Raw genomic sequence first — 26,911 nt, 5'->3', positions numbered from 1 at the left:
CACAAGGATATGCTGGCTTTACCTGGGAAGTCCTCGCCTTGCTTGCTGAGTTCAGCCTTCAGCTTCATGAAATCTTTGTGTTTAGATTAATTAATGCACGTGGATCAGCAGTGCAGGTGATTATGAAACTTTACATTTTTTTTCTGAGCTGTTACATTCAGGAGTAATATGCAAATTAAGTGAGTTACGCTTGTTTTGTTTCTCTTCTCATTCCCATCTGTTAAAAACAAACCCTTAAACAAACATGAGGCTATTCCATCATCTTTCATCTCTACTAGGCTGCTGTTAGAAAACAGCTTTCCCTTTAAAGTGCTGAGGTCCAGCCCATTTTTATTTTAGGATAGAAGAGACATAGAGGCTTGTTTCACTTCCTGCAGCTCCTGCTGTGTGTAGCCACTCGTGGTCCCCAAGCCCTGGGTTGCTGATGTGAAACTAACAACTTAAACGGTTGTGATTATTAACAGGAAGAAAGTGCCTGAGGATATTTGTCATCTCTTTTGCGTGAACTGTGTTTCTTCCATTACAACTTGATGTCATTCTCTATGGCATCTTTAACACCTGCTGTTTTTATAGTCTGCACTTATTTGATTGAAAGCTTCTTGGCCAAGGATCTAGGCTAAAATTTGCTCAAATAGCTTGAGTCTAAGTCTTATTTTTATGACTTACTTGGGCTTGTGAGGTACCAGTGTAGTCCCAGAAATTCCCTATTTTAACTTACCTTCCCAAGATCCTTCTTTTTTATTTTATTAGTGTTTTTGGTTTTAGAAGGAGTAGTTAATATTTGAGACAGAAAAGGAGCCTCTTGAAGGTGGTGATTGTTGTTTTATGGTAGTGATGTCCTGAACAGGGTTTCCATTGCTGTATACAGCTTTTGTAATAAAATATGTACCTACTGTGCTGGGTGGATGCATTTTATGAGCTATATAAAATCTGGACTGGGGCATGCCCCACTCTGAGGAAGTAAAACAAATCCCAGGTTAAGGTTTATATTTTGGGGACTGTCTGTCAAACCCTGTTCTTGGGGCAGGATCAGACTTTCCTCTTTATGTGAGTGGATGCCATGCTTGAAATAATTGGCTGGCTAGTCCCATATAGCAACTTAGAAGTAGTGTTTGTCTTTCTGCTGTAGTAATATTGACAGGAATCTTGTCTTATCCTATTACTTCTTCAGTATTTCAAACCTATCAAAGTGTGTGAGTCTGCCAGTGTAGTTGTTGTTTAAAATTGCTGCTGAAAATTAAAGGAAGCATTAATGCAGGAAACGTAGCCAGCGTGCAGAGGTTTTGTAGAAAACAGTTACTGTGCTGCTGAACAGTATCTGCTCTGTGCAGCTTGCAGTCTGAAACGTCAGAACTTCTATTTCAGGGCTATGGCAAATTGCTTGAAGCTTTTTAGGGCTGGACCAAGCATCAACACAACACGTCTTCCAAGTTTCTGTAAATGTCCCAGTAAAGCAGTATCTAAATATAGTGCTGATGTACAAGTGTTCCTTTATTTTCCCCCTGTTGTGTTTTACTTGCTTCTGGTTGTACGTGTATTCCATTTAAAGATGGTTAGGTTTTTCTCTGAAGTTTTCACTCAAAATATTTGGCTGTCTGCAAACACGATATGAAAGGCAGGAGATTAAAATAAAAAAATACATTTCCTGTAAAAGGAATGAAGATTCGAGGCAGCTGTGCTGCTTGGAGGAGTGCAGCCATCCTTCTGGGTGTGTGCTCCCTTACTGGCACAAAGATCAGCTGTACATACAATTTACTCAGTTCAGAGCAAGTATCTGGGCCTGGCTAATCTTTTTCCCTTTCAAAATGGTCCAGTCAAGTCAGAAACCATGGCCTGGATCCTCTCTCTCTGACAGGTGGAGCATAACTGTGAGGATTTCTTGTGTTGACAAGTGATTGATCCCCTTCCAGTAAGCAGTTTATCCCATCTAAGATTTTTGTTTGCTTCCGGACATGCTTGTGGACTATATAAGGAGTTTAGGTTGACATAATTTCTAAATCAGTTCCTTGGGGGTAGGTGGGGTTAAAGTACCTTCCACTGCAATACAAATTGCTGTGAGTTTCTATACCCCCACCTCTGTTAACTTGAATTGAATGAGGCCAAAGAATCATTTAGGTCTATATTCTTTCTAAGGTGTCTGGTTAAGGTGCCAAGACCATATGTGTACTTGTAATGCATTTTGGCACAAAGTTCTGTTATCTCTTGCCTGACATAAAGGACTTGCTGTCTTGAAGATTTGGGATGTTGTCTCAAGTATGTGAATTTTTTCTCTTCTTGGTTATAGCTTGCCCTCCATAGAGCTTCTCTTTGTGTTTCTGGGCTTGTAGAACTGTTCTCCTCTCAAAATATTGATTTCAGTGTCAGTTCATGCAGAACATGTCATAGCCAGGGTTTCCACAGCCACTGGTGTGGTGCCAGTGACAGGCAGCCAGGCCAGCTTACTGCTCACTGCAGCACTCAGCCAAATCAAAAGGCTCAGGGGTCCCTGGCACAAGGGGAGCTGGTTCTTGTCACCAGCTGCCCACTGGGAGCTGCCCAGAGCAGTGATGTGGGTGCATCGGGGCTTGAGAGCTCTTGAAAACGGCCCCTGTTCCTGCTACTCCCACATACTTTCCTTTTTAGTGCTTTGTTCTGTAGAAAAATGGTGCTTGTAAAGGGGGGAGGGAGGAGATCCCAGGCTATTATCTGCTAAGTAGGTCATAATTCTGGTAAATAATTGGGGTTTTTTTCAGGCTTGAAACCAGAAGCAGGCCTTAAGTGCCAGTGTCAGACCACTGTGATTATCACTCCTTCTGGAATTTCAGTGCTTCAGCTTGAAGGATAGTTGTCTGGCTCTTTTGGGAGGGGTGTGCCACTGGAAATAAAAGGAGAAAGTAATTCCAAAACCATATGGAGAAAGCATTTCTTTTGCTGCTGTATTGGTTTTAAAGTTTTTTTACTGTAAACTAGCTCCTATGAGAAATCTTGGCTTCTGGCTTCTTTTATGCTCTGGAATAGCTGCTCAGACTCTTCACCTGTTTTTATTAAGCAGTGGAATTTGGAAATGAAAGTGTTAACAGCAGCAAGCATCATCATTGGCTGTGTCTGCTCTGTATGTGACTGTCCATGCTGTACTGCTTAATCTTTTAAAATCTTATCCTGCTGTGCAGACTGCTCAGTAGGAATCTGCTGTGGATTGCTTGGGTTCAGCCTGTATTTTGGCAGACCAAATCCTGCTCCTAGATAGCTGGGACAACTGATCCGTCTTGTCCTGTGGGGTGTACATGTTATATATATGTGTGTGTGTTTATGTACAGATGCTTGGTGTATATATTTTGTGGTTTTTAACTCTGTGTCCAGAGTGTTTCCTTAACAAGCTTTTTTCACCTCAAGGGATAGAGGTCTTGTGCAGGGATGTGGGGTGTGGAGACACACTCCCCTGAAAATCTGTTGTTTATTTTGTGACTTGCCTGGGGATGAGTCCTCACTGTGGGCAATTCTTAGTTCCATCATCTGCAGTACAGCAATAGTGCAGAGGCTGCTCTGGGGCCTGCAGCGGACAGAGCTGTTCTCACAGGTAAGTCCTTCTGCTTTGCCCTCTCCTGCACCAGCTGAGCTTAATTGCAGCTTCTGGGTGCTCCTGAAGAATGTCTGTGTGTGTGGCAGTCACACCTGTCTGTGCAGGCAGCCAGGTTCTGATCCTGCCTGGCTCTGTGTGTCCCTGCATGTCCACAGCTCCCCTCAAAATTCTGGGGAACTGCAAGAGCTCATTTCTTGGCCTTGATGCAAAGTTACTGAGTGAAACTGCTTTGTGACTTGCTGGGCATGAGAACACTCAGTGTGCTTTGGGAGCTGCTGTCTGAGCAGGAGCTCTGCTTTGTATGTACAAGTCTGGGTACAGAACAAAGGTCTTGGGGGACACCATCATCTACACAGGTTGTTTTGTCTTAGTTAGGACTGCCATGGTGCTGTTTTCCTTTGGCTGAAATTTGTTGGCATTTTAGTGCTTCCCCTTGGCATGGCTTCAAAATCACTTGTTGGCTCATTCATGCTGTGGGATGGCAGGGCTTAATGAAGTGGTGGTGTAACACATCTGTGTTACCAAAATAAGCTCCCTCTTATCCCATGTTTTAATAAAATCGGAGCAGCAGTGAGTCAGTCAATAATGCTGAAGTGTAAACCGGCATTGTTGATGTCTGATGAAGTACCCCATGAGCTCAGACTGAGAGGTCTTTCCTCTCATCTGCTTTTTAGCTTCTCAGAGAACTCTGGCACCACTCTGTTGCTTGTTCTTGAATCATGTTTTTCTAAATTTATTCTTAATATTTAGAGGAGGACTTCCACTTCTAAAAACAGGTTCTGCACAGAAGCACACAGTTTGTGAAAAAGGTCTGTCAGCTGAGAACTTACTAACCCAGAACAGACCTTGGTGTCTGACACCTTCATCTTAAACTTAGTCGTTTCAAGGGGAAAGAGATAGGCAGTAGATGATGTTTATTAATGCTGGTAGGAAGCTGTGTTCTACTTTCAGCATGTTTAAGTAAAAGGAGTTCCTATAACTATCTTGCTGTGATTATGAATGACACAAAAGTGTATTTTCTTCTTCAGCCAGATGACAGGAAGACACTGAGCTTGGGCAGCAGCTGTGTTCAGAAAGGGTTGTCAGTGCTGTAGGCAGAACCATCTGCCTAGCAAGGCATTTAGTTTGGGTTGCTTTTTGTAGGCCAAGATAGTAAATCAATAGCTTATTTTTCACAGTGTTACCAGTAAGATGTCAGTGGGTAGATTTACAGTGTAAACAGGAAGAGGGCAGCTACCTTTATTGGCTTCTTAGTGTCCCAGCTGCGCTAGTGAGAAAATAAAACAATATTGCAAAAAAATAAAGCCAAAGCAACTCATCTTGAAAGAGGTTGAAGATCTAGAAGCAGAACAGCATTCTTACCAGACATTTTACTGGTTTTTAAAATAGACTTTAATACCCCACACTGCCTAGGGCTGACCCTCCCTTCCCTTCTCACAGAATTGTCAGTTCAGTTAAACTCTTGTTTGAACAGGCCCTTTCCTCTCCACATGCCAGGACTGTTGGTCTGCTCTAGTTAAATAGAGGAAAAGGTATATATAAATGGGGAGGGGGTTTAAGAGATCACAGGGTGACAATTGCTCCATTTTGTTTCAATTAATTTTATAATCTACTTCTCTGGAGATTCCTGCTGCCAAATGTTGTTTGAAGTGACTGCAAAAACTCTGAGACAACTGTGAAGAGCAAAATAGTAAATAGTATGCTGATCACGGTTAGAATTTTCTTCCATTCACCTGGCAGATGACAGAGCAACACTGGGTATGAGAGAAGCAGCCCTCCCAATGCAGTCAGTACATGCAGTTTCCACTTGGGCTTTGTTGCTGGGTTGTTTTTTTTAGAACTGAAATGAAGGCTGTAGTTTGAACGCAGCAGTAGTGCTGACCTGAACAGTCACATTTGCTGCATCCCACCTCCGTGCTGTTATGCTGCTGCATTGTGTGGAGAGGATCGGTGAAATGGAATAGGAACTGCTCTGGGTTATAAAATAACACTCTTTCCAGTTATTTTTAGCTTAGCCAGCTCCTGCTGTGGTTTGTCATGGTCCCTGCAAACGCGATTTAGGGGACAGTGGAGGGGACATGGACAGGAACATACACAAGGAAAACTGCTTGAATTGTAAAACTTAAGCCCTCATAATGCAGGCCCTGCTTTCTTTGGGAGATAGTTTGACTTCCAGGTTCTTCTCCTTACAGCTGTACATGATTCTTGTTGTTTACTTGATTTTGCTCTTGGTGTTTTTTACCTTATTTTTCATGGAGACTTTGTTTCAGTCAGTTTGCGCCTCTGATCTAGTCAATGCTAAAGCTCCTGGTGCCTTTGGCACAAAGCCACATGTACTTCTGAATATGCCTACCTGTACATGTATCTTTGTGCTGAAAAGTCTCTATGTGTGAACAACTAGGCCTAAAATTTCCTTTCTGCCTGTTAGACTTGCAGTAAATGAGGACAGCTTAACTTGGTGCACAGTCCTGAGTAAGGAATGAAAAAGAAAACTGCAAAGGTGTTCCAGTTTGCTTTGGAGTTTTCTTTGCCACGGACATCCAGTGTCCTGACTGCCAATATGAACTGAACATGGAAACCTTTCCAGCTTGCTTGAGAAAACATAGAACAGGAGAGGAATCTCAAGACAGATGCTGTAAGGAAAGAGATTCAGCTTCTGCTCTCTCTAAGGCAGGAATCTGAGGTATTCATCCATGTTATGGAATGTAATGGTGTGCCATTATCACTCAGTGGTAAACAGTTAGGAGGAACAGTGAAAAAAGAAAAAAGGTAACAGGAGTTTCACTGCTTTGGGCCTTGGCCTGCCTCTGAGTATTCTCACTTTCTTCCTTGAATGGGTAGTACCTGTGTAATTCAGGCTTGACCAAATTTCTCGTGTCTTTACCTGTTGGCAAGATATTTGCAGCCAGTCATGCTGGGAGCACACCTCGTTCATGTATGTGTGTGTTTGCTGTTTAGGGCTCTAAGTGGGGGTGATTAAACCTTGTAAGTGCCTGGGAGGACGTGCAGCAACCAGTAGGCCATAGGCACTGTGAGCTATCACAGAGACATGCTCGAGTCTTGCCTTCTGCAGTGACAATGGGTGTAACTTTGTCTCCTAATGTTAGTCACACCCTACTGCTTGTAGTATATCCTAAAATTTACAAATGGCTGTGGAGACACCCTGTATTTGAAAGGCCACATCTTCTCAATGTGTAACCTGTTGTCCTCCTAATCACAGCTGTTGTTATCGGTTGGACTCCCCTGTCTGGTTTGTGGTTGTGCTTCCCTCCCAGTATTTCAGTTGGATTGAAACTGCTCAACGTGTCCGATGCCTTGGAGAGATGGGAATTCACACCTCTGCTGCTCTTGCCTTGCTGACTGCTGTGCTATGCACTTTGTGCAGGCCTGGCTGGGTGTGAGGTGTGTGTGATTCCTCAGCGTGCAGCACTCCGGGGCTGCTGACTGGAGTTGTCGGGAGTAAAGATGAGCAGCAGGGAAGTTGTGCTGGCAGAAGGGACATCGTTGGAATTTGCATGCCAGGGCAGTCTTGTCTGGACTCTGCTGGATAATCAGGTTAGCTTCCTGAATTTTTCTAATGACTCTCAGTAGCTGTAGTGAGCAGCTTTTTCTGTCCTATGGGAGGATGCCTTAGGTTTCCCTGAGGTGGAGAATGGCCTCAGTAGTCCCAGCTTTCACATTATGGCTGGATCATGGAACCTCTTCTGCATGGGCATTAGATCTGTGTGGATGTTTAATCTGTCCCCACAAATACACCAGTGAGAGCAAATGTAGCATGTCTCAGTAACAGACTGCTACAAACAGATCAGACCTGTCCTCTAGTCTCTGCATGAACTCTTCATGGAATATATGGGCAGATTAAAGAACTCTGATCTTCTTTTTTAGATGTTTAATGATCTGGGTTTGACACACCTAAAAGATTAAAAGTGGACTGCGGTTAATTCATCTCCTAAAGGCTTAAGGGCGCTGTCTGCCATGGGGATAAAGCTCATCTGTGGTAGAGACAGAAGTTTCTTGGAGGCTGGTTAACATCCTTGGCCTGGGATCCCCCAGGGGAGGGAGGGTGGAGAACCACCAGCTGTCTTGCTGCTTCCATATGCAAGGTACATTGCTTTCCCCTCCTTCCATCTCAAAAATAAGATGCAGTTCTCAATCTGTACATGCACATGCACACTTGACTCCCATGTGAGGGCTTTACCCTTCCCTAGCAGACATCGAAGCATTGTGTAAAATTTATATGTGACAGGTCTTGTTTCTGCAGCCACTCCACATGATTGAGAAATTACTTACAGGAATGGGAGAGCAGAGGCTGCAAACCTGAAATGGATATTGGTGATTGATGGAAAATCTGCTGAAATTTTGGATTCACAAACTCCTTTGTTGCATGCTGCATAAGCTGCAGTTGTCATTCTAGTGTTCAGCAATGTATTTAGAAACCTCCCTTCCTGGGTGCTGCTTACCTTTTGTTCTGTTCCCTGGAGGGGGTTTCATGTCTCCTGCAGAAGGGACAGTGCAGCCTGTGTGAAATGGCTTGTTTAACTCTGGGTTTGAGCTGATGGGTGTTTCCTGGGGGTGAGCTGTGTTATGTGTTTCACGGCAGTTCTGCTTCTGCAGCCCATGCTCCCAGTCAGCTTGTTCAGCAGTGTGCAGGATCATCCTCTGGACGTTTTCTATGGCCAGTGATGGGGTGCCTGGTAGGAGTCTGTCAGTACTTACAGTTGGCTTTAGTTCATGTGTCTAAAGGAGAAATATGGTCTGAGGCCATAGGCAGCCTTGGAGCTAACTTATGATGCTTTTTGTCTTTGTTTTCATCTCATACTAAAGAAGGGTTTTATAAATTAATGGGACTTTTTGTTGTTAAATGAACTGGTCTTGTACTTGAGTGGGGACTTCAGGGTTCACTAAACATCCTTACATGTATGTGTACTGTCTTCACATAGAGAAGAGATAGAAAGGATGAAGAAAACTGTATTGAATCTGTTTAGCATCCTAGCCTAGCCTTTTCTTCATACATCTGAGAAAAATAAAGTTGTAGGGACTTGACATGCCAAATATATCTGTTCTTTTTCTTCTGATATGTGGTCTTTATGGCCTGGGAGACAGGCTCCTGGTATAGGTAAACACCATAATTATCATTTGTGGATCTCAGTTTTGTGTGAAAGGGTACATATTAAGTGTACTATTTCCTGGGTATGGAGATAATAATTCAGGATATGTCAAGGAAATAAGCAAGATGTTTAGCTTTTCACAGCTTAGTTATTGTATCTTTTAGGGAATGGTGTTGCATTCCCCAGGCAACTGCATTCACAGCCCATCCACACTGATGCACTTCTACATGTGCTTAGCACTGGGCCTCAATCCCTGATCCTTCTCCAAGTAGCCTGGCCAGCACTAAGAAATAAAATGACATGCTTCTGAATTGTTTATCACCAAGTAAACAGTGATATGTAAAAGCTGGAGCTAAGGTTGGAAGGCACATTAGTAACTTAAAGGTTACAAAGGAAAAATAAAAATAGAAGCGGTGTTGCATTGTGGTAATTTATCCCTAAAGCAGCCACGTGTAAATCGCAAGAATCGACTAAGCTTCAGCCTAAAGGAAGTGAAGCAGTGTTTTGCTAGTATATTCTTTAGTTGCAGTAGAAGCTTTTAAGTGTACCCACCCCTGATCTACCATGCGTGTATCCTTCCAGTTTGGATTTCTGAGCCATGAACTAGATCAGAGAGCTGATCCAGCTTAGAAGGGAAGCGTCAAAGATATTTTTCTTTGAGCTGGCTGAGTTCTTTATCTGGACCACAGGCATTGATGGGGTTGCAGAACTAAGGGGATAAGAGGGGAAAGGGCCATGAAGTGGTTTATGGCTTGGTGAGGGAAACCTAAAACCCTATTGCTGCCAAGACAGTGCATTGTCAAACTATGGCCTCACACATTCCCTGGCATAGAAACACAAGGGTGCAAACTGCCTCAGCTCTGTTCTGCTTTCCAGCTGTGGGGATGTTTTTGGAGTGAGTGTAGACATTACAAACTTGTGCTAGCCTGGGTACCGTTCACAAAGAAGCCACAGTGATGTGGGGCTTTGGCAGGACGTACAGCTCCCTTCCCCCTCCAGGATTCTAGGTATTTACTTAGGCAGGCAGGTCTGAGCTGCTGTGGCTTCACTGCTCTTTTAGCGGGATTAGCTGGAGCACAGCTCGCCTGGAATCTTCTCTGCATGCTGCTCTTAAGCCTCTCAAGCAGCTCTGGATGTTGTGCTGCTGTGAAAGTATGACACGTGCATTTGAACCATTGTGTGGCCATGGATTAGATGCAGATAATCTTTCTTTTTACTTAGAAGTTAATTTCTTTTACCCTTCCTGCTTTCACATTAGGTCTATGATTTCATATTTCCAAAGAATGAATGCGGCACCCAGCAGGAAGGGTGTAGGCAACAGGACAAGGGAGCACTGTTGCTTTGCTCTGAGTGCCAGTGAATTTGTAACTGTAAATTTGTTAGATTCTTCCTTACCCCCCAGCCAGGTGAAATTTGAAGCAGTGAAGGAGGGAAGCAGTTTAGAAGAGGGGAAGCACAAGATTGTAGAGAAAAGGAATATTACATTTGAGAAAAACAAAAGAAAATGAAAATGGTATAGAGATGAGAAAGAAGATGAGAGGATGGAAGCAGTAACTGAGGAAGGAAAAATGCTAGAACAGACTCATATAAGCTGAAGCAAAGCAAGGCCAGGCTGTTTCTGTCGAACCAAAGGTAGAAGTAAATGCTTGAGAGGTTTTTTGCAGAATGTGTGAATTAATGATGAGCCTTTGTAACCCCAGGTGGTTCACTCGCCTGTTGTGCTGGTGCAGGAGAGTGGTACTGTAAGAGAAAGGCCAGGGTAGAAATAGTTCCTCTTGCGTGCTGAGAGGACTCATTTCTCTAAGTCACAGCTGCTGCTCTTCTCTATGGGATGAGATCTTTTTCAGGTTACCCAGAGAGGAGGAGAAAGGGATGTGCCTGGTGGTGAGATGAGAAACAGAACCCTCATTTAGCTGTGTCCTTGGTGCCCATTGGAGCCCATTGTCCTTGTTTGCCTGCCCTTTTTCTTGTCAGCAGTTGTCTGTTGTTGCTGTGGTTCATCTTCCTCTGGCCTTGATGGCTCAGTTATTGATAGTAAGTCTGAGACTGGCTGGCCCTAACATGAGAATAAGAACCCTCTTAATGCTCTCCTTAACAGAGGCACTGGCTAAGAAACCAAGTGCTCTTGCTTGAGCCCATCTGTTGTCTCCACTTGCCATCGAGCATGGCAGTGCCTAGAGCAGCTGGAAGTGTCAGAGCAGGTGAGCTCCTGGCTCTGCTCTCTTTGCTGTGGTCTATTTGCTCCCAGGTGGAGGCTGAACAGCCTGTGAGCATTGTGCTGGGCTGAGGAGATCTGAATAACCCAGTTTCCGTGGCAACAGTGGGCTCTTTAATCACCAAGATACAAGGCTACCTCTGTTCCTGGTGTTCAGGCTTGTGCAGTGTATCTGGCTATGGCAGTACTTCGCTTCTCTTGGAAAAAATGGCAGAAAAAATGCAAGAAGGTCTTTCTGCCTTTGCGATAATTAAAATCTCCATAGGTGGATTTCAGTGCGGTATGCAGCAATAATAGAAAGAGGGATTACAACTACTTCTAAGCTTTTTAATGTGTGAAGAATCCCTGGAGGATACAGAAATAAAGTTTCAAATCCTGTGTGGAGCTCTATGAACAGATCTCATAGCAGTCTGTGACACTGATAGATTCATTCCTTGTTGAGATGTCTTGTTTTCTTTTTTTATGGCTAGGGAGACAAAATGATTCAAAAGTAGACTGAATCTTGTTGCAGAGCTGATCCTCCACCTGTTGTTTCCTCCAGTTTCAGGTAAAGGTTTTCCTGTGCAGTAGGAGACAGAACGCATTATGGGAGGTAGAAGTGCGAAGCTGTTTTTAGCTGGAGAAAGTGAGGAAAGTGGAAATACTGTTATTCACTGCAAGCCTTTCTACTAATGTATTTTAGTCTGCATTTACTCCCCCACTACAAAAAGTGGAGCAAACTATTCATTCTGAGAGTGAGTGCTGGGAGTGAAAAAAATATTCCTGCCTTAATTTCCACACAGCGACTTGGTCTTGTTACTGCATGAGTGTGGAGAAATTGGTTTGCATAAGATTAGTTTGAAGAAACTTCTGCAGGAAAAGGAACTCTTCTTTGAGTAGGCTTGAGGCCAGCATAAGTGCCCAGTACTGATGTTCCTCCTTGGATAATGCCAGTGTTCAGTTGGCAGTAATATAGCACAGGTTTCTTGGGTTAGAAGGTTCTTTTTTTCAGTAACTCCCATTCAAGCCACTGTTTAGCAAATCAACTTCTATGGTGTTTTCTAAATGGTTGTGGTCCTTGGAAACCTCTAACATCTAGACCAAAGCTCCTTCCAGAGAACAGATGCTACCTTCCCTCTGCCCTTTGTTCCTGTGATTGCGCACAATCTAACATGTATTTTGAGGAACTCTGAGAGCTTGAGCACAAGGTAGTAACTCGAGCAGGTGGGTGACATAAAACTCACTGGGTTTGTTAAAATAATATTGCCACAGTCTCTCCGCAGCCTAAAGTTTTTGTATCAGGCTGTTACTTAGCTGGGTGGCATTTGGTCCAAGCTGAGACAGAGGCTCACATCTACAGTGAGTTTATTGTTGGGTTTTCAGTATATTGTTTGTGTAAATTCCCCAGACCAGCTCTCCCCCCCAAAAAAGCCACATAGATCAAGTTTTATTCTGTTCCACATAAAGTTCACATCTTTTACTGAAATGAGTCATGCTTTAACTGAGTTTACTGTGAGGGAGGAAAGTGGGCTTTAAAATGTTACTCCTCCACCCTGCCGAAGTGATGTATAACAGGATTATTAGTATGCTTGGCAGCAACTGCTTATTATTTTCATATTATTAAATATGAAAATAATATCTAAAATAATATTTTCATGATATTATTTTTTGTGGAAAAAAAGTAAGAAATTGGTTCTACATCTGTTCAAGTATAACTGTTTTTTCTCTTTTGATGACTTTGTCTTCCATAAGGCTCATTGGCTACTGTAAAGGCAGATCTAGCTTATCTTCTTGGGGTTATTCTTCAGTTTGGGGAGAAGAATGGCATTCTGTGACTTGTAGCTGAAAGAGGAGGAACAACTCTACCATTTTGTGGGCAGTGGCCCATGCATCACTGTTACTATCACACACAGGACACTTCTGGGCATTGGCAGGTGAAAGTGCTTCACAGGCCCGTGGAAATCATGGTGCGGTGTCACTGTAGAGGCACTAAATTTGGGTCCTCTGGGTATATTTCTTTGTGCAGAGAGGTGAAAAGCCTGTTAGCTTATGGCAGAAGGAGCCATGTGTTCTTGTTAGAGATTTTTTCAGGAGCAGTCTCTGTACGCAGCAACTAAAGATGCCATAACCAGTTTTGCTACTCATTTTTCCGGCAGAAGTTCATTGATGTCTCATGCAGTAATGGTTAACTTGACCCTTCATGCCACCATCCTTTTCTGCTTGTGTTTTGGATGTGTTGTTTTAGGGTTTTTTGGGGGAGGGGAGACGGGATATATAGAAGGGAACTGTGTGGTGGTTTGTTTATTTGTTTAAGGGGTTAAGCTCAAAATAGGAGGTGGGGCAGCCAACAGAAAAGGACCTTTTAGGATTTTATTTTTGGCAGTAGGTTGGTTCACTTGACATGTAGGACCTTTCTTTCCTAGTCCTCTTGTTGCTGAGAGGTATGGAGAGAGTTACAGTTCTCCCCTGAGCCATGTATTACCTATCTTTCCTAAACTGGCAGGGGCATCATCTGCTCTTGATCGACAGAAAACCCAGGGTCTGTTACCCAGTACGTTCCTAAACCCAGACTGCTATTTTGATGCTCATGCTTTTGAAGGAAAGTGTGAGGGAAAGCGCTGTAATTAAATGACCACTAATGCTAGAAAGGACTTTGCTTTTTAGGACTTAGAATAAGTGAAATGAACTTTTGGTGACAACATGAATTTAATTATATTTACTCCTCTACTTGATCTGTATTTAACCATTGCTGACTCTGGGTTTACTGATAACTAACCACAGCAGCTGGGAGGCTGTACCTGTTGCCCAGCCCGTGCTGTGCCCAGCTGCAGGGTGAGCAGACCCTTGTGTGTGTGTTTTGCAGATGCCCCGTTCGGGGGGACCCCGCCTGGCTACGCGTACGATGCTGACCGCGCCGAGGAGCAGAGGCGGCACCATGACATGATGCCCTACATCGACGACTCGCCATCCTCCTCGCCCCACCTCAGCTCCAAGAGCCGCGGCAGCCGGGACACACTGTCCTCGGGCTCTCTGGAATCCACAAAATCAGTGAGTCCTGTCCTGCCTCTGTGGAGTCAGCAAAGCCTTGTAGGTTTGCAGGGGGTGGACAGCTTGAGCAGGGGACAGACGGGGACTGCCAGCGCTGTGGGACACATTACCTGACATAATGCAGCACTGCCTATTGATGGTGTACATTTAAAGCTAAACTGAGGCTTTTAGCTGATGCTAGGCCTAAACTTCAGGGGTCAGTGTTGTGTGTATGATTTTTGAGCCCTTTGTGCATTTTAGTGGAGAGAATTGGTGACTAATTGCAATTGAGAGGGTCTCTAAACAGCAGATATTTTGGAAAGGAGACCATGGAACGAAACACATTCATACATCTCTGCATGTGAGTTGTCATTGCCTTTCACTAGGAAAATAAAAGTTCTTTTCAGGTAGGTTAAGGATTTCGATCAAGCATCTGGAAGACCTATTTCCTTCAGCCTGTGAAAATGGAGCAAAAAGAATTAAAGCTGCCAGCTCTGAAGTGGTGACTTTGGGTGGGAGATGGCCACTGCTTGTGATGGATTTGACTGTTCACTAAATAGCTGTCTGTGTAATCAGTTATCATAGGTAAAAAGTACAGAAGGGACTGCCTTGCCTGACCTGTGGCTTAACATGGCCCTTCAGTCTGCCTTGCTTTGGTTTCGCTTCAGGTTCAATAGCATGGCTGTAGCTTGGAATTTCAGGAAAATTTCTATTTTTGTTTTTACAATAGTCTTGGTAGTGAGTCATTTGTATGACTTGGTAAAGAACTATTGGCTCTGCTGTCTTCACAGTCCAAAATGTCTGAGTTTCAGCTTGGATTAATCTCTTTGACTTTCAACCTTTCGCTTCTTTTTATCCTTTTGCAATAGATTGCAGAGCACTTGAGTCCCAAGTTGCTGTTTCCCTAAATATCTTTGTCATTTTCAAACTTCTGGGTTCCCCAAATCATTCATAAAAATGTTTAATAGCGCAAAGCCAACTGTCACTTCCTTCCTACAGTATTTCTATGAAAGTGTGCCAAATAACCTTGAATTCCCACATTGTAGATGACACTTTGAAATCTCTCATCCAAGTGTTTTAACTTGTGTTGCCTTTATGTTGTTCTTCCCTCTTAGTTAAGAGGTCATGGAAGATAATTATGGATATTTTAGAGATATCAGTGTACGTGTAAATCAACACCATCACCATTATCAGGCAGTTTTATTTATCTTGCATCAAAAGGCAAGTCTGAGAAGTTCCCCAAACCATCAGTGCTCAGAGTTCATTATACACATCCTTCTGCTCTCTACTGGTTACTGTCATATATCTATGCTTACTTCTTCCAGGATGAATTCTGGGTTAAGAATCCTTCCTGATACAGTGTCCTTGTTCTTTCTCATTTATAAAATTCAATGTCAAGATTTCTTGAAACGTTATCAAATACATATATTGTTAGTGTTTGCTTAATTTTATTTAACTGTAAAGTGTGGAACCTAGTTAGCTACTTATGCTTTAGTCTATTAATTATGAGATGTTTTCTTATCTCTCAAGATGAGAATTCTTGTGATATGTAAGAGGCTTTTGAATGAAGAAATTATCATTAGTAAATGTAAAAAGCTCCAAAACCATTTTAATATTGGCTTGAGATTTCCAGGTTATGTTTCTCAGGATGAAGGAAAAACACTGTGTGACTACACATGGCTGAGAGTTATCTTCAAAGAACCAGTTATGATAGTGCTTGTGACTGGAGGCCTGGAAGAGACACTGCCTAATAGTTAATGTTGTGCTTTATTTGTTTAAATATTGCCTCATAAGCATTTAACAGTAGTTAATTTAAAAGTTACTTTAATAATGCTTGAAGGCTGCTTCTTCAAAAATAGTTTTTAACGTAAGTTGCTGCTTTCTTTTCTCTGACTATAAAAAGATGTTTCATGGCTTCCAAAAGAAAGGGGTGTCCTGATACAGAGTAGGCTTTTAATCGTGAACCTTAGTTGATTCAATTGATCCTGTCTGTAATCAGTCTACAGATGACAGTCCCTGGACAGTCCATGACAAAGATAAAGAGACTAATTTATGTCCACGTATATCCCAAGCAAGTTAAACTTTCAGTCATCACGAGCTGTTAGATGGCTTTTGCTGAGTTATGTTTTCAGCTCTAGTGGAAAAGACATCAGTAACAAAATTAGGTGTTAAACACACTGCTGAGCCAAACACATCAATTGTGTTGGACCAGAAATATCAGGACGTATGTCTCTGCTATTTTATTTTGCACTAAACTTGATTAGCAGAAAACATGTTTTGTTTAGATGTGTTTGCTTTTAACGTTGTCTTCTTATCCTTTTACTTTTTCATTCAGTGCCTGCAGTTACTTCTGAAAATTTCAGTTTATTTTTATGACCAGTCTGGGAATGAACTGTATGTAACACAGTGCATGCACTACATACACCATGGCAAAACATTAGGGTTGTAAAGTAATTCAGAAGTTAAGAAGTCTTGAATTTTTGTGATAACTTTGAATTACTCAATTGTCCCATTTTTCCTGTGGGCTCCTGCCCTGTGCAGTGGGTATAGTGAACGATACTCACTGGAGTCAATATTTTATCTCTAAAGCTGCATGTGCACCTTATTTACAGGACACTGCAGACTCTGGTCTGGGTACAAAAGTATTCATTTCCATTAACTTCAAATACAGCTGGAATGCCACACAGGTCTTAATTATCCTAGCAGTGTTTCTGTGAGGTAAGAGGATGGTATGTTCACTAACCACAGGTAATGAAGGCAGGCAGGTTATGGGAGAAGCATTTGCTAGTTTTGGGTGCTTAATGTGAGATGTGTAATATTCTGCAAAACCAGGTTCTGACTTTTAACACAGCTTTCTTCACATTAAAGTAAAATTCCCTTTATTTCACTTGGAAACCAAGAGTTAACAGCACTCCAGTCAGGCACCCAGAAAACGGAAAATGTTGCAAACAATGATATTTTAAATTTATTTTTTATATTTTTAATATTTTTTATAAATATAAATCTAAGTAATTCACTTGTCACACAGACTTTGCAGCATTTTGCTGTGGTGGTCATCTGCCTTATCCATGAGACCTGCCTCCCTCTTGGGGACTGCATTGTTGCTATCTGAATATTAAGGGCATTTTGCTTCGATTTATTTTATGGGCTTGCTCTGGGCTTTGTATTTTTCTGCCAGGTGTTTGACTGAGTTCTTCCATCTCCCTAAAGCAGCTAAAGCCTTTGGTTGGGTAGCACATCAGGGTTCACCTGCTCTGTCCAGCCACCATAGAGAAAGCACAGAGTGCCAAAAGCAGTGTCTCTTGCTAGAAGAGAGTCAAGGGAAACCTCCTAGACTATTAGTGAAGGGGCTTCCTGTTGTTCCCTCAGTGTGTAGGGTGACCAACTCCCAGCACACACTGTTCCAAGAATTGAGGGTTGCAGTTGACTTCCAGAGGTTTGCAGGGTTTACACTTTGTCATCTGGGCAGTGTTTTCTAATCCCTCCTACCACCTGTATCTCATAAGCAGATGAGGAGATGCTGCCTGCTCTGCCTCCAAACTGTGCCACTTCAGCCACAGCTGGGGTATTCCCATTCCACCTGTTCCCTGCCCACTGCACAAACTGTTGCTGTCCAAGGAGGAGGACAAGGCTGCACTAGCATTAGTTTTGTCTGTGACCCAGACAGGGACAAGCAACACAGGCACTTGTAGTGTGGATCTCAGCAGCCCTTGACTTGTCATTTTTGTGGTAAGGAGGCCTTAACAAATGTTTGTATGGAGCAAGTTGGGTCAGACCCTTTCTTCTGGCTCTTCTAGAATCTCAGGCTGGGCTGCTGATGCATGTCCTGCCATAAACCCAGTGCTTTTGCCAAACTTTGCTTTTAAGCAAGCCTACAAGGAGAAAGAAAAAGGAGAAATAGGTTCCACTAATGCCTAAGTTGTTTGTTTATTTAACTTGAGAAGTGATTTAATTTTCCCAAACCTTCCTTTCTGTAACAGCTGAACTGTTATGATTGAACTCTACAGAAATTCTGGAAACCTCTCTTGGAAAATGTCAACCCAAATGTTTGCCAAATAAGACAGTGCTGGTAGCTTCAGAAGGTGTCTGAAGACTGTTGGTAAAAAGTAGTGATAATTCACTCCCAGAACGAGAGAGAATGTGTCTGTCTTTCCCATACAGTGAGTGTAAAGAGCAGAGAAAAATACCTGGATACGGTTAGAGGAGGACAAAGGGAGAGCTTGCTACAGTATTTTTAGGCCACAGGAAGGTGTTGGCACAGCTGGAAAGTCAGTGACTGACACCCTTCAGTAGAGAAGAGTTACTGCCAGGAGTTTTGGAGTGGGTAGTTTGCAGCCTGGAGGCAAAAGAAGGCTAAGAGAAGGGGGAAGCTTCACCTACTGTCATCCTGTTGCTTCTCCTCATATGAGGAGAGATTGCAGCCCTGGGAGGTGCAGAAATAAGAAAGGCCTTTCAGGATGCTCACCAGCAGAGCCAGGCTCAGAGATGTGCGTGGTGCTCTGTGGAGGTGGGTGCAGGGCAGGCAGTGGAAAGGCAAAGCTCATTCCACTGCCTCAGGAAATGAAGGGAGTCCCTTCTCAGGAATTTATAAGATGAGTTTTTGACAAAATACATCTCTCCGATTCTTGCACATATCAAAGCAAGTGAGGCAGGAGTGCTAAAGCTGAGCGACCGCCTCCTGCTGTCTGTTCTGTTTGGAGGAGAAATTGGCTGGTACTTACAGACTTTCAGGTAGACTTTCTCTTTCCTTTTCTGCTGTGCATTCATGGTTGGTGCAGTATTGGCAGCCATTGCCTTTCCTCAGATCAGATCCTTTTGTTCCTGCTGTCTGCCAGCTCAGCAAGAGCAGGGCTGTGGCAGAGCAGGTTGTGGATTTTGCTCCTAGCTTGGTCCCAAGGGGATGCAGAGAAGCTGACCTCTGAAGCTACAGTAGTAACTGGGATTACTGCTCTTCTTGGTACTACTCTTGCTAGCTTGTCCTTCCCCCTCCAGCATTTCTAAATCATTCTCCTTTCTTCCTCTCAGTATTTGAATTGATTTGTTTGTTTTTTACTGTCACTTTCCCCTCACCACCCCCAACAGATGCAGGTTTTCCTTTTTATTCTCCAATTCTTTGCTCCTTAAGGGCTCTGCCTGGATGTACAGCCCTTCCTGAAGAGAGCTGGCACACCAGTACTGATGTTATAAATAATGTTGGCTTCTCTCCCTGCTCCTTCCCCTCCCCACATGGAGCATGATTTTCTTGATTACAGAATTTGCCCTGTTTAATATCACCAAGACAATGAGACACCTCCAGCAGAAGCTTGCAAATATATTTACGCTTCAAAAATGGAACTGAATGTTTTTTCTCCTTTGTAGGCTGTCAGCTTCTGTATGAGATTGCAAGCTGTCCTTATGGGAAACCTTGCCTTTGAACGCATTCATTGCATGGTGTATGAACACCCTGTACCAAAGGAAGAGTTAAAGTGCCTTTTATACACCCACTTTGAATCCCTGATTCTCTTTACAGAGCTGTGCCAGCAAAATCTTTGCAAAGTCTTATGTGTTGTGGTTTCTAGATTCTTAATCTGTGCTCTTCTAACATTTGCAGGAAAACAATTATTGCCGTTAATTTAAACAAGAACCAGGAAGCCCCGAGTTCTTTAAACAGAGTCAGGAAGAGCTGAATCTGTCTAAACCTTGGAGCTGGTGAATGTCAGCCTTGCAGTAATTGAACACAACATGCGATGCCAACCTGGTTAGTAAACTAAAGTGCTTAGGCTGACAAGCTGTAAACACATTCAACCCAGCCATGGCTCAGGGCCAGCATCTGTGCTCTGATATCTGCAGAGCTTCCAACCCCTCTCACTGGCCATGGTTCAGGTTGCAAAATTGCACTGTGACTCAATCTTTTGGTTTTTAAGACTTCGGAATAGCAAAGAGCACCACCCAGTTGAGAAGAGGGGACACCAGGATCTTGTAGGGATGAGATACCTGTGTAATTTCCTGTAGCCTGCTTTCTACCTTCTTTATTGTTTTGATGTTTTTTAAATGTAGTTCATGAGGAGTGGGAACAAAGCACTGATATTTTGCTTGTTCACATCTGGCTGGGTGCTGGGTCCTCACAGCTCCCATGGCAAGGAGACAGGAATGCTCTGGCTGCTGCCCTGGTACAGTCCTGTAAGATTTATTCTGAAACACGTGGGTAGAGAGGTAGCCAGAAAATGGAAGGGCAGGGGAGAAGGGCTAGACATGGATGCTGGCATCAAAGAGTCAGGGACAGTCAGAGCATGAAATACTAGTCAGACTTGTACAAGTGGAAAACAGGCTAACCAAGCTGGGTAGGAAGCATGGGATGGACTGCTGACCACCTGGCACTCCCTGCTGAGCGGTTAGAGTTTGCCAATACAGGCTGCTCCCACTTCCTGCTGGGAACATCCCATCTGCACTTTGGTGATAGGTGTATTTTCCCCATCCTCTGTGGTCTGGTAGATGTGGTACCAGCTCCTCCACTTGCTACAAGCAGCTCAAAGATTTCAGACTGCTCCCTTCTTGCCAGGCTAGGGGAAAGGAGTCCTCAGCCTTGGCAGGTCTCCCTGTACTGATGGGGAGCTTGATACTGATGCCCAGGATGTTCCCTCTTAACTGTCCTGGCTGGACTGCAGGAACAGAGGGGCAGCGAGGCTGTTGTAGTCACAGTGTTGCTCTTTGTTTCCCTTCTGTGTCAGATACAGGCAAAGCAGAAATGCCCTTGGCCCTGACTGCATCACAGCTTGGCTGCTGTGTGGGCAGGGTGGGAGGACAGTCCCACCCAGTCTCTGCCTGCTCACTGCTGTCCTGTTCTGGGTGAGCAGGTGAGCCTGTTCCCAAATCTGAGTGAGGAATGTTATAATACCAAATAATAAACTTACTCCTCTTCTTCATGATTTTGGCACCAAGTGACTTTCTGAGTCTTGGAGTACATTTCATAACAAGTGTGACTTAAAAAGCACCCTGAGGCTCAAGAAGCATGGGGGCTGTTTTCCAGATGTTCCTTGTGCTCCATGCAGCCCCAGCTGACACTGTGAGCAAAGGCCTCCCTCAGCAGGAGCTCTTGTCAGCACACAGCTCCCGGGAGGGAACAGGAGCAGCAGCACAATGCACAGAGCAGCACCCTGGTGGTGCATTGATCCCTGGCACAGCGGGTGCAGGGGATCATCTTTTCACACTGGAGAAAGCTGTATGTAAATTTGAGGTTCTGCATTGGAGATCTTGTAATGTGCCCTGTTACTGTTGGATAAACTCCCCTGAGGGTTTCTTCAGCAATTGCTGTGCGGAGCATAAAGCAGCCAGGTTCTGCCCTGTGTCCTGGCTGGCTGTGGCCGAGGCTGGACTTCTGCAAGCATCACACTTGGAAAAATGCCCCTATTAAAAAAGGGTTAGGACAAAACCGTGGACTTTGCACAGTGCCCTTGTGGTAATGGCCAGGAAGGAAGGCCTGCAGTATGTCCTGGGAGATGTTTTTCTCTCTGAAAGCGCATCTCTTTTAACGGGAGGAAATTAACATTCTGGCAGAAAATGCTGTCTCCGTCAGCTGACGGTGCCCAACAAGAACTGGCTTGTAAATTAAAGCTTTCACTTTTGAAGAGGAAAACTGTTCTCAGTGCTGTAAGGAAAACTGTTGTGCCACTGTCGTGATGGGGAAGTTTAAGTCATTTAAATAACTTGTCATTGTGTGCTGCTCTTTACAGATGTTACAAACATACCCAGCTGGTTTTTAAATCCTCACCTCCTCCAAGAGAACCTGGTAAAGATAATTATAGTGCTGTGTCAATATTGACCAGTTACCTCATCCTCAGCAGTGGGGACTTTGGAGCACTGTTAGTTTTTCTCAATGCTTCTTTGTGTAGCTGCACTTTTCTTTTGTAAGTGTTGTAAGAAATATTTGGAAACCAAGAGCAATTGTGTTTTTCTTGCACCAGGGCTGCCACATCCCTTCCTCTTTGGATGAAGGCAATCTTTGTTACATGTCTTGGGGCTGCCCATCTTGATTACATGTGTGTACCATGCCTTACAAAATGGTCCATGAGCTGGACGTCCAGGCACTCCCAGCACAGAAACCATAAGGAATGGTCACAGCCTCGTCAAACATTTCTGTGACAGTCACACAACTGCTCCATAGATGCACAGTCTAGTGCAGTGTTCATTTTACCATGTAGTTTGTCACTGGTGTTTTTCTGAAGTCTTCTGAACACTGACTGGTGAATTACAAATTTCTGTCTTCTTTGAGATGCCCTTTCAAGATTTTAAAAGGCACTGCGGTTCTTACTGAAGGGCGGGATGCAAAGAGAAGTTCTTCTTTCCATGTAGTACCTAACGTGTGTGTAAATCTTACTCATTTCCTTAGAACAGCTTCTGTCTGCCACTTTTATATAAGAGGTGGTGGTGATATTTGACACCTCACAAATTTTTTATGAAGTAGTTGCTGCAAGACTTTTAGGCTAGAATATAGCTTGTGAAATTTAATGAAACTGTTCAAAAATCAGAACAGTTATTGATGAGACAGAATCCAGAAATATCTGGGAGCGTGAGGATCTGTTTCTTTCTTTGTGTTGTGCGTAGGCTCAAAGTCACACTCAGGGTGTGATAGTTCCTGCAAACTGAACCTATAGCCCAGGTACCTCATCTATACATCTGCAGAGGACCCTAAACTAAGTGGAGCTTTTTTGGGGGCAGCTATAGGGCTGTATGTTCAGTCACTAGAGTGGAGTGTACTGCTCTGCTTCCTAATCCTCCCACTGTGAAATCAAAAGCTGAAGATTCCTCTGGATATTAAGAGTAGGATGGAGCCCCAAAAAACCTACCCAAATCCCTTGAAAAGTATGTACCCTTTCAGAGCCAACTTCTGACTCTATTCTTAGAGACATTTAACAACATTAAAAGGTTGCGAGAGTTTTAAAATGCTATTTCTGTGAATGACAGAAATAAAAAGAACTGGAAATAAGACTCTGTAAAAGGGGAATGTTTCTCATTATTTATAACCTTCATTGCCTGACGAAATTTTTCTAGAGTTTTTGAAAACACTCAGTTTCACTTTATCAGGTTAAACACTTTATCAGGTAACAGTTTTGAGAGGAAGGATAATTGAAATTCAACAGAAGGGATTACTATTTCTCTTAACACTTCACGCTAGTCTTCCCCATTAGCCCATGAACATATTTATGTGGGGCTTTTTCCTCCCTCTCGTTGGTTGTTTTGGTTAAGAACTCCTTCATGGAATCCCAATAAGAAAATCAGCATGTGCATTCCAAGCCATGCTGATTATTCCATCCTCTCACTAAAAATAGACACTGTGCGAGCTGACACTGAAAAATAAGTTAGGGAACAGTAGAGAGAGGGAGGAAGAACAGCCCCGTGGAGCCAGGTCAGGCTGTGACTGTGGCGTGTTCGTGCACACCTGGGGAGGTGCAGAGGAGTGATCCTGTCTGCTCACAGGAACATGGCTTTGGAGAGCTCCCGTGGGAGGAGGGAGGGAGTTGCACAGAACAAGGGCCCTAAGATTTGTTTAGGAGGATGAATTCTGAATTTTTAAGTTCCGTGTTTTGAATTTTGTGAAGAGGTCTGGGCACCTAATTGAGGCACCATGGTTGGATGACTGAAGCTAACACCTGTAAATAATCTAAACGGCATCAGTTTCTGGTAAATAAAAATTTCTTTAATGTTTTACATTTGCATATTTCTAGAAACAAGATGCTGAGCATAGGTGGATTTTTTGTTTGGTTTTTAGTCTGAAAGTAAACAGAAAAAGCAAGTATGCTCTGGTCAACTGAATGGTTTTTATTCACCATCCTCATTCTTGGTGTTTTTTCTTACTCTCCCTGCAACGTGCTCTTTATTTTTTTTAATTGTTTTTTTTCTCTTAAACAACTTCTTTGTAGAGTGAGCCAGACCTGGAGAAAGGCCTGGAGATGAGAAAATGGGTCCTGTCAGGAATCCTAGCCAGTGAGGAAACCTACCTGAGCCACCTGGAGGCCCTGCTGCTGGTAAGTGCTGGGGACAGATGCCAGTTCAAACACTGGTACTTGAATTTTCACTGCTGCTTCTATCCAGAGTTCCCCTGAACTTCATGTGCCATGGGTTACAAGTTGCTGGGTGCAAAAGGTACCTGCTACTCCTTCAGTAGAGAGAGAGGCTTAAAGGAAGGACTGGATGTAGCACAGTTTGGGAGTTGCTAATGTGGTAGTATCCAGGAGCTCCATCTTTAAGTATCCTGTGGTTATTATTACACATGTTGCTGTACAGTGGGACAGAGATTAGGGAAATGGAGTGCAGAGGGATTTTAATTGCAGCATTAATATCCAGGGAAAATTCATGTACCAGGGATGGCTGATCCCCATGAGAGAACTTGTTCATGTCTAGCTTTCAGGAGTTGTGTGAATGAAAATATCAGTTTTTAATAGGATAAAAAATGACTTGCATTGTGGCAAAGGTGAATGTTTATGGTGGTTTGCATGCTAATGATTTCCTTCTTTCCTCATTTCAGCCTATGAAGCCTTTGAAAGCCGCTGCCACCACCTCCCAGCCCGTGCTGACCAGTCAGCAGATTGAGACAATATTCTTCAAAGTGCCTGAGCTCTATGAGATCCACAAAGAATTCTATGATGGGCTCTTTCCCCGAGTGCAGCAATGGAGTCACCAGCAACGTGTTGGGGACCTCTTCCAAAAGCTGGTGAGTCAGCTGCCATCACCAAAAGTGCTGGTACCCCTCACCCATCTCACAGGAGCTGCGACCAGAGGGATCAGTCTGTGGCTGGAATAGATGAGACACTTCTCACCTCCTCACTTTGCCACTGCAGTGAGGGCCCTACAGCAAAAGTGACTCTTTCGTTGTCTTTAATTAAAGACTACAGCAAGCTGTGGTGGTAAAATAAATACAACTTCACATAAATGTTGGATCTCCAGGGTTTCTGCAGAGTCCTCAAAGCATTTCCTTTAGATGAAGATGGGAGAGTGGTAGTATTACAAAGTGAACTTCCTAACACCACTGGTGAAGTGTTCCTCATTACTGTTGAACTCCCTCACTCTCTCTCTGGTGCTTTGCTCTGCCTGGTGCTGATTTATGGTCATCACCTTTGGCTTTGCTTTTCTGCCACTATCCTGGCCTTTCTGTTCCCCTTGCTATTATGCTGATGCAGTTAACCTGCAGCTGAGAATCCTCCAAGCAACCTCAACAAAATTCTCTGAGTGCAGAACAGGACAAAGATATATATACAGCATATTCCTGAGGCTGAATTAAAATTGCTGAGTTTCTGAGCCAGATGACAAATTGTTTGCATTCTAGGAGGTTTTCTTTGCCCCTTTAGCCTCTCCCCTAGCATGTGCAGAGAGGAAAGGATTAAAGGAGCTGTTTTTTCCTTTTTAGAAAAGAAGCTCTGCATTCCTGAGGTGCCTCTGGTTCTCAGGGTAGGAGTGACATTCCAGTGAGGGGTTTATTGGCTGGGGAGTATGCTTTACCAGGGTCGATCAATTGTTAGCAGCTGTGTAGCTCAGCATCAGCTCCATCCCCTGTGGAGCAGGGGGAGCTGGCCTGGAAGATGATGTTTTCTGCACATGCCAGCAGCTCAAGATGAAAATACAGGAATCTGCTTTTCACTGCCAGCATGTTTTAGCCAGGAGGGGTCAAGTTGGTGCTTTGGTGACTAGTTCATGGTATGCAATTTGAGCAGCTGGTTTGAGAGGACAAACCCAGCTGCTGCTGGGTGCTGAAGCAGACACAGAAGGCTGCTGGAAGTGGCAGCCTCACAAGCTGCACTGGACGTGTGGTCAGCAGTGGGAATAGCACTAACTGGAGAAGACCTGAACACGTATTCCTTGGCAGGGCTGTCCAGCATCCCTCTGCTCGCTGCACAGCTACTCAGGCTTTTGTTTCAGACTATTTCTTGTTGCTGGCTGATCTTGGGAGCAGGAGTTTGGCCCTTCCTCCTCTCTTATGTTCCCCTGATTTTTCTGCATTTGTGGCAGAATTGTTGATTTTGTTGGATTAGCATTGGAAACAAAAGAACAAACTGCCCTAGTGCAGGAGACTTTGAGCTGGCATAGCAGTTTCAGTTTTGGGTGGTTTGGTACAGCATCGGTGGGAATTGCAAACACTTTGCTGGATGAGATAAAGCTAATAATTCTTGGCAGGCACTGGGAAGAAACTAGATGAGAATGACAGCAAGAACATCAGGCTTTATAAGGCATCTATAGTAGATGTACATCAAATCTTTTGGAGCAGACTGTTTACTCATGGTCATGTCATGCAGTCTGATGATAAACACTGAAATACTTGTTATTATCCAGATGTCCTTGAGGACATTAATTTTCTGTACTCTCAAGCAAAAACAGCACAGTAGATTGAAGTTACAGATAGTGGATGCAAAGAGTTTTAGAATTTCATGTGTTCTGGCACAAAGTATGATCTATTTGCAACATCAAATTGACTGTTATTGCACCTTTTCCTGTTGAGAAAAAGAAAAGATGCCAGGCATGTGGGAGTGAAATACGCTTCTCATTTTTGGGGAATATATTGTACATTTTTTTTTTATAGCTAGGAAGGAAACTCTTTAGAGCTGTTTTTAGAAATGAAGAAATATTTAGCAAACGTCCTCCCTGATAGGCCTCAGAAACAGAAAAAAATACATCCAAAAGCCAGCCATTTCCAACAACTCTTGTTTCATTTTCAGTGTGTTCTTTTTAACTTGAAAAAAAAAAAATAAACCAGCATGAAAATGGTGTGTGAGCATTATTACTTTGATTGGAAGCTCAGTTTTTAATGAAAAATATGTCTTTGTGATGGCACATTCAGAGGAGGAAAATGAAAGCTTAGAAAGACTGTTCAGGAGTAGCAGGAAATGAAAGAACCACATGGGAATGGAGAAACTTTAAAGCTCTGCCGTGTTAGCTGGCATCATCCAAATCTGAATGGCATAAGCCCTGCAAATGGTCAGTAATTCTGACTGCAGTGTCTTCACAGGACTGTGCATCAGTGGCAAATGCAGATTTCGTTCTCTCTGTGCTGCTGGG

General features: G+C 43.4%; 1 protein-coding gene across 6 annotated transcripts in view; it reads left to right on the top strand.

Annotated features, from left to right (window-relative positions):
* The window catches only part of BCR (BCR activator of RhoGEF and GTPase), a 99,806-nt gene that overhangs the window by 33,703 nt on the left and 39,192 nt on the right, over window positions 1–26,911 (top strand). For 4 of the 6 annotated variants that reach the window (XM_069031427.1, XM_069031426.1, XM_069031430.1 and 1 more), the window contains 3 exons: window positions 13,725–13,909; window positions 23,785–23,889; window positions 24,390–24,575. In XM_069031427.1, coding sequence (XP_068887528.1) covers window positions 13,725–13,909; window positions 23,785–23,889; window positions 24,390–24,575 — 476 coding nt within the window. Of the gene's footprint in view, window positions 1–13,724; window positions 13,910–23,246; window positions 23,271–23,526; window positions 23,546–23,784; window positions 23,890–24,389; window positions 24,576–26,911 lie in introns of those variants that run through there. The other 2 variants (XM_069031431.1, XM_069031432.1) reach the window with 2 other exon arrangements.

Source organism: Aphelocoma coerulescens, chromosome 15, assembly GCF_041296385.1.
Source record: "Aphelocoma coerulescens isolate FSJ_1873_10779 chromosome 15, UR_Acoe_1.0, whole genome shotgun sequence".
Classification (NCBI taxonomy): domain Eukaryota; kingdom Metazoa; phylum Chordata; class Aves; order Passeriformes; family Corvidae; genus Aphelocoma; species Aphelocoma coerulescens.
The sequence above is the reverse complement of the archived record's forward strand: the minus strand, read 5'-3'. Positions and strand labels throughout refer to the sequence as shown.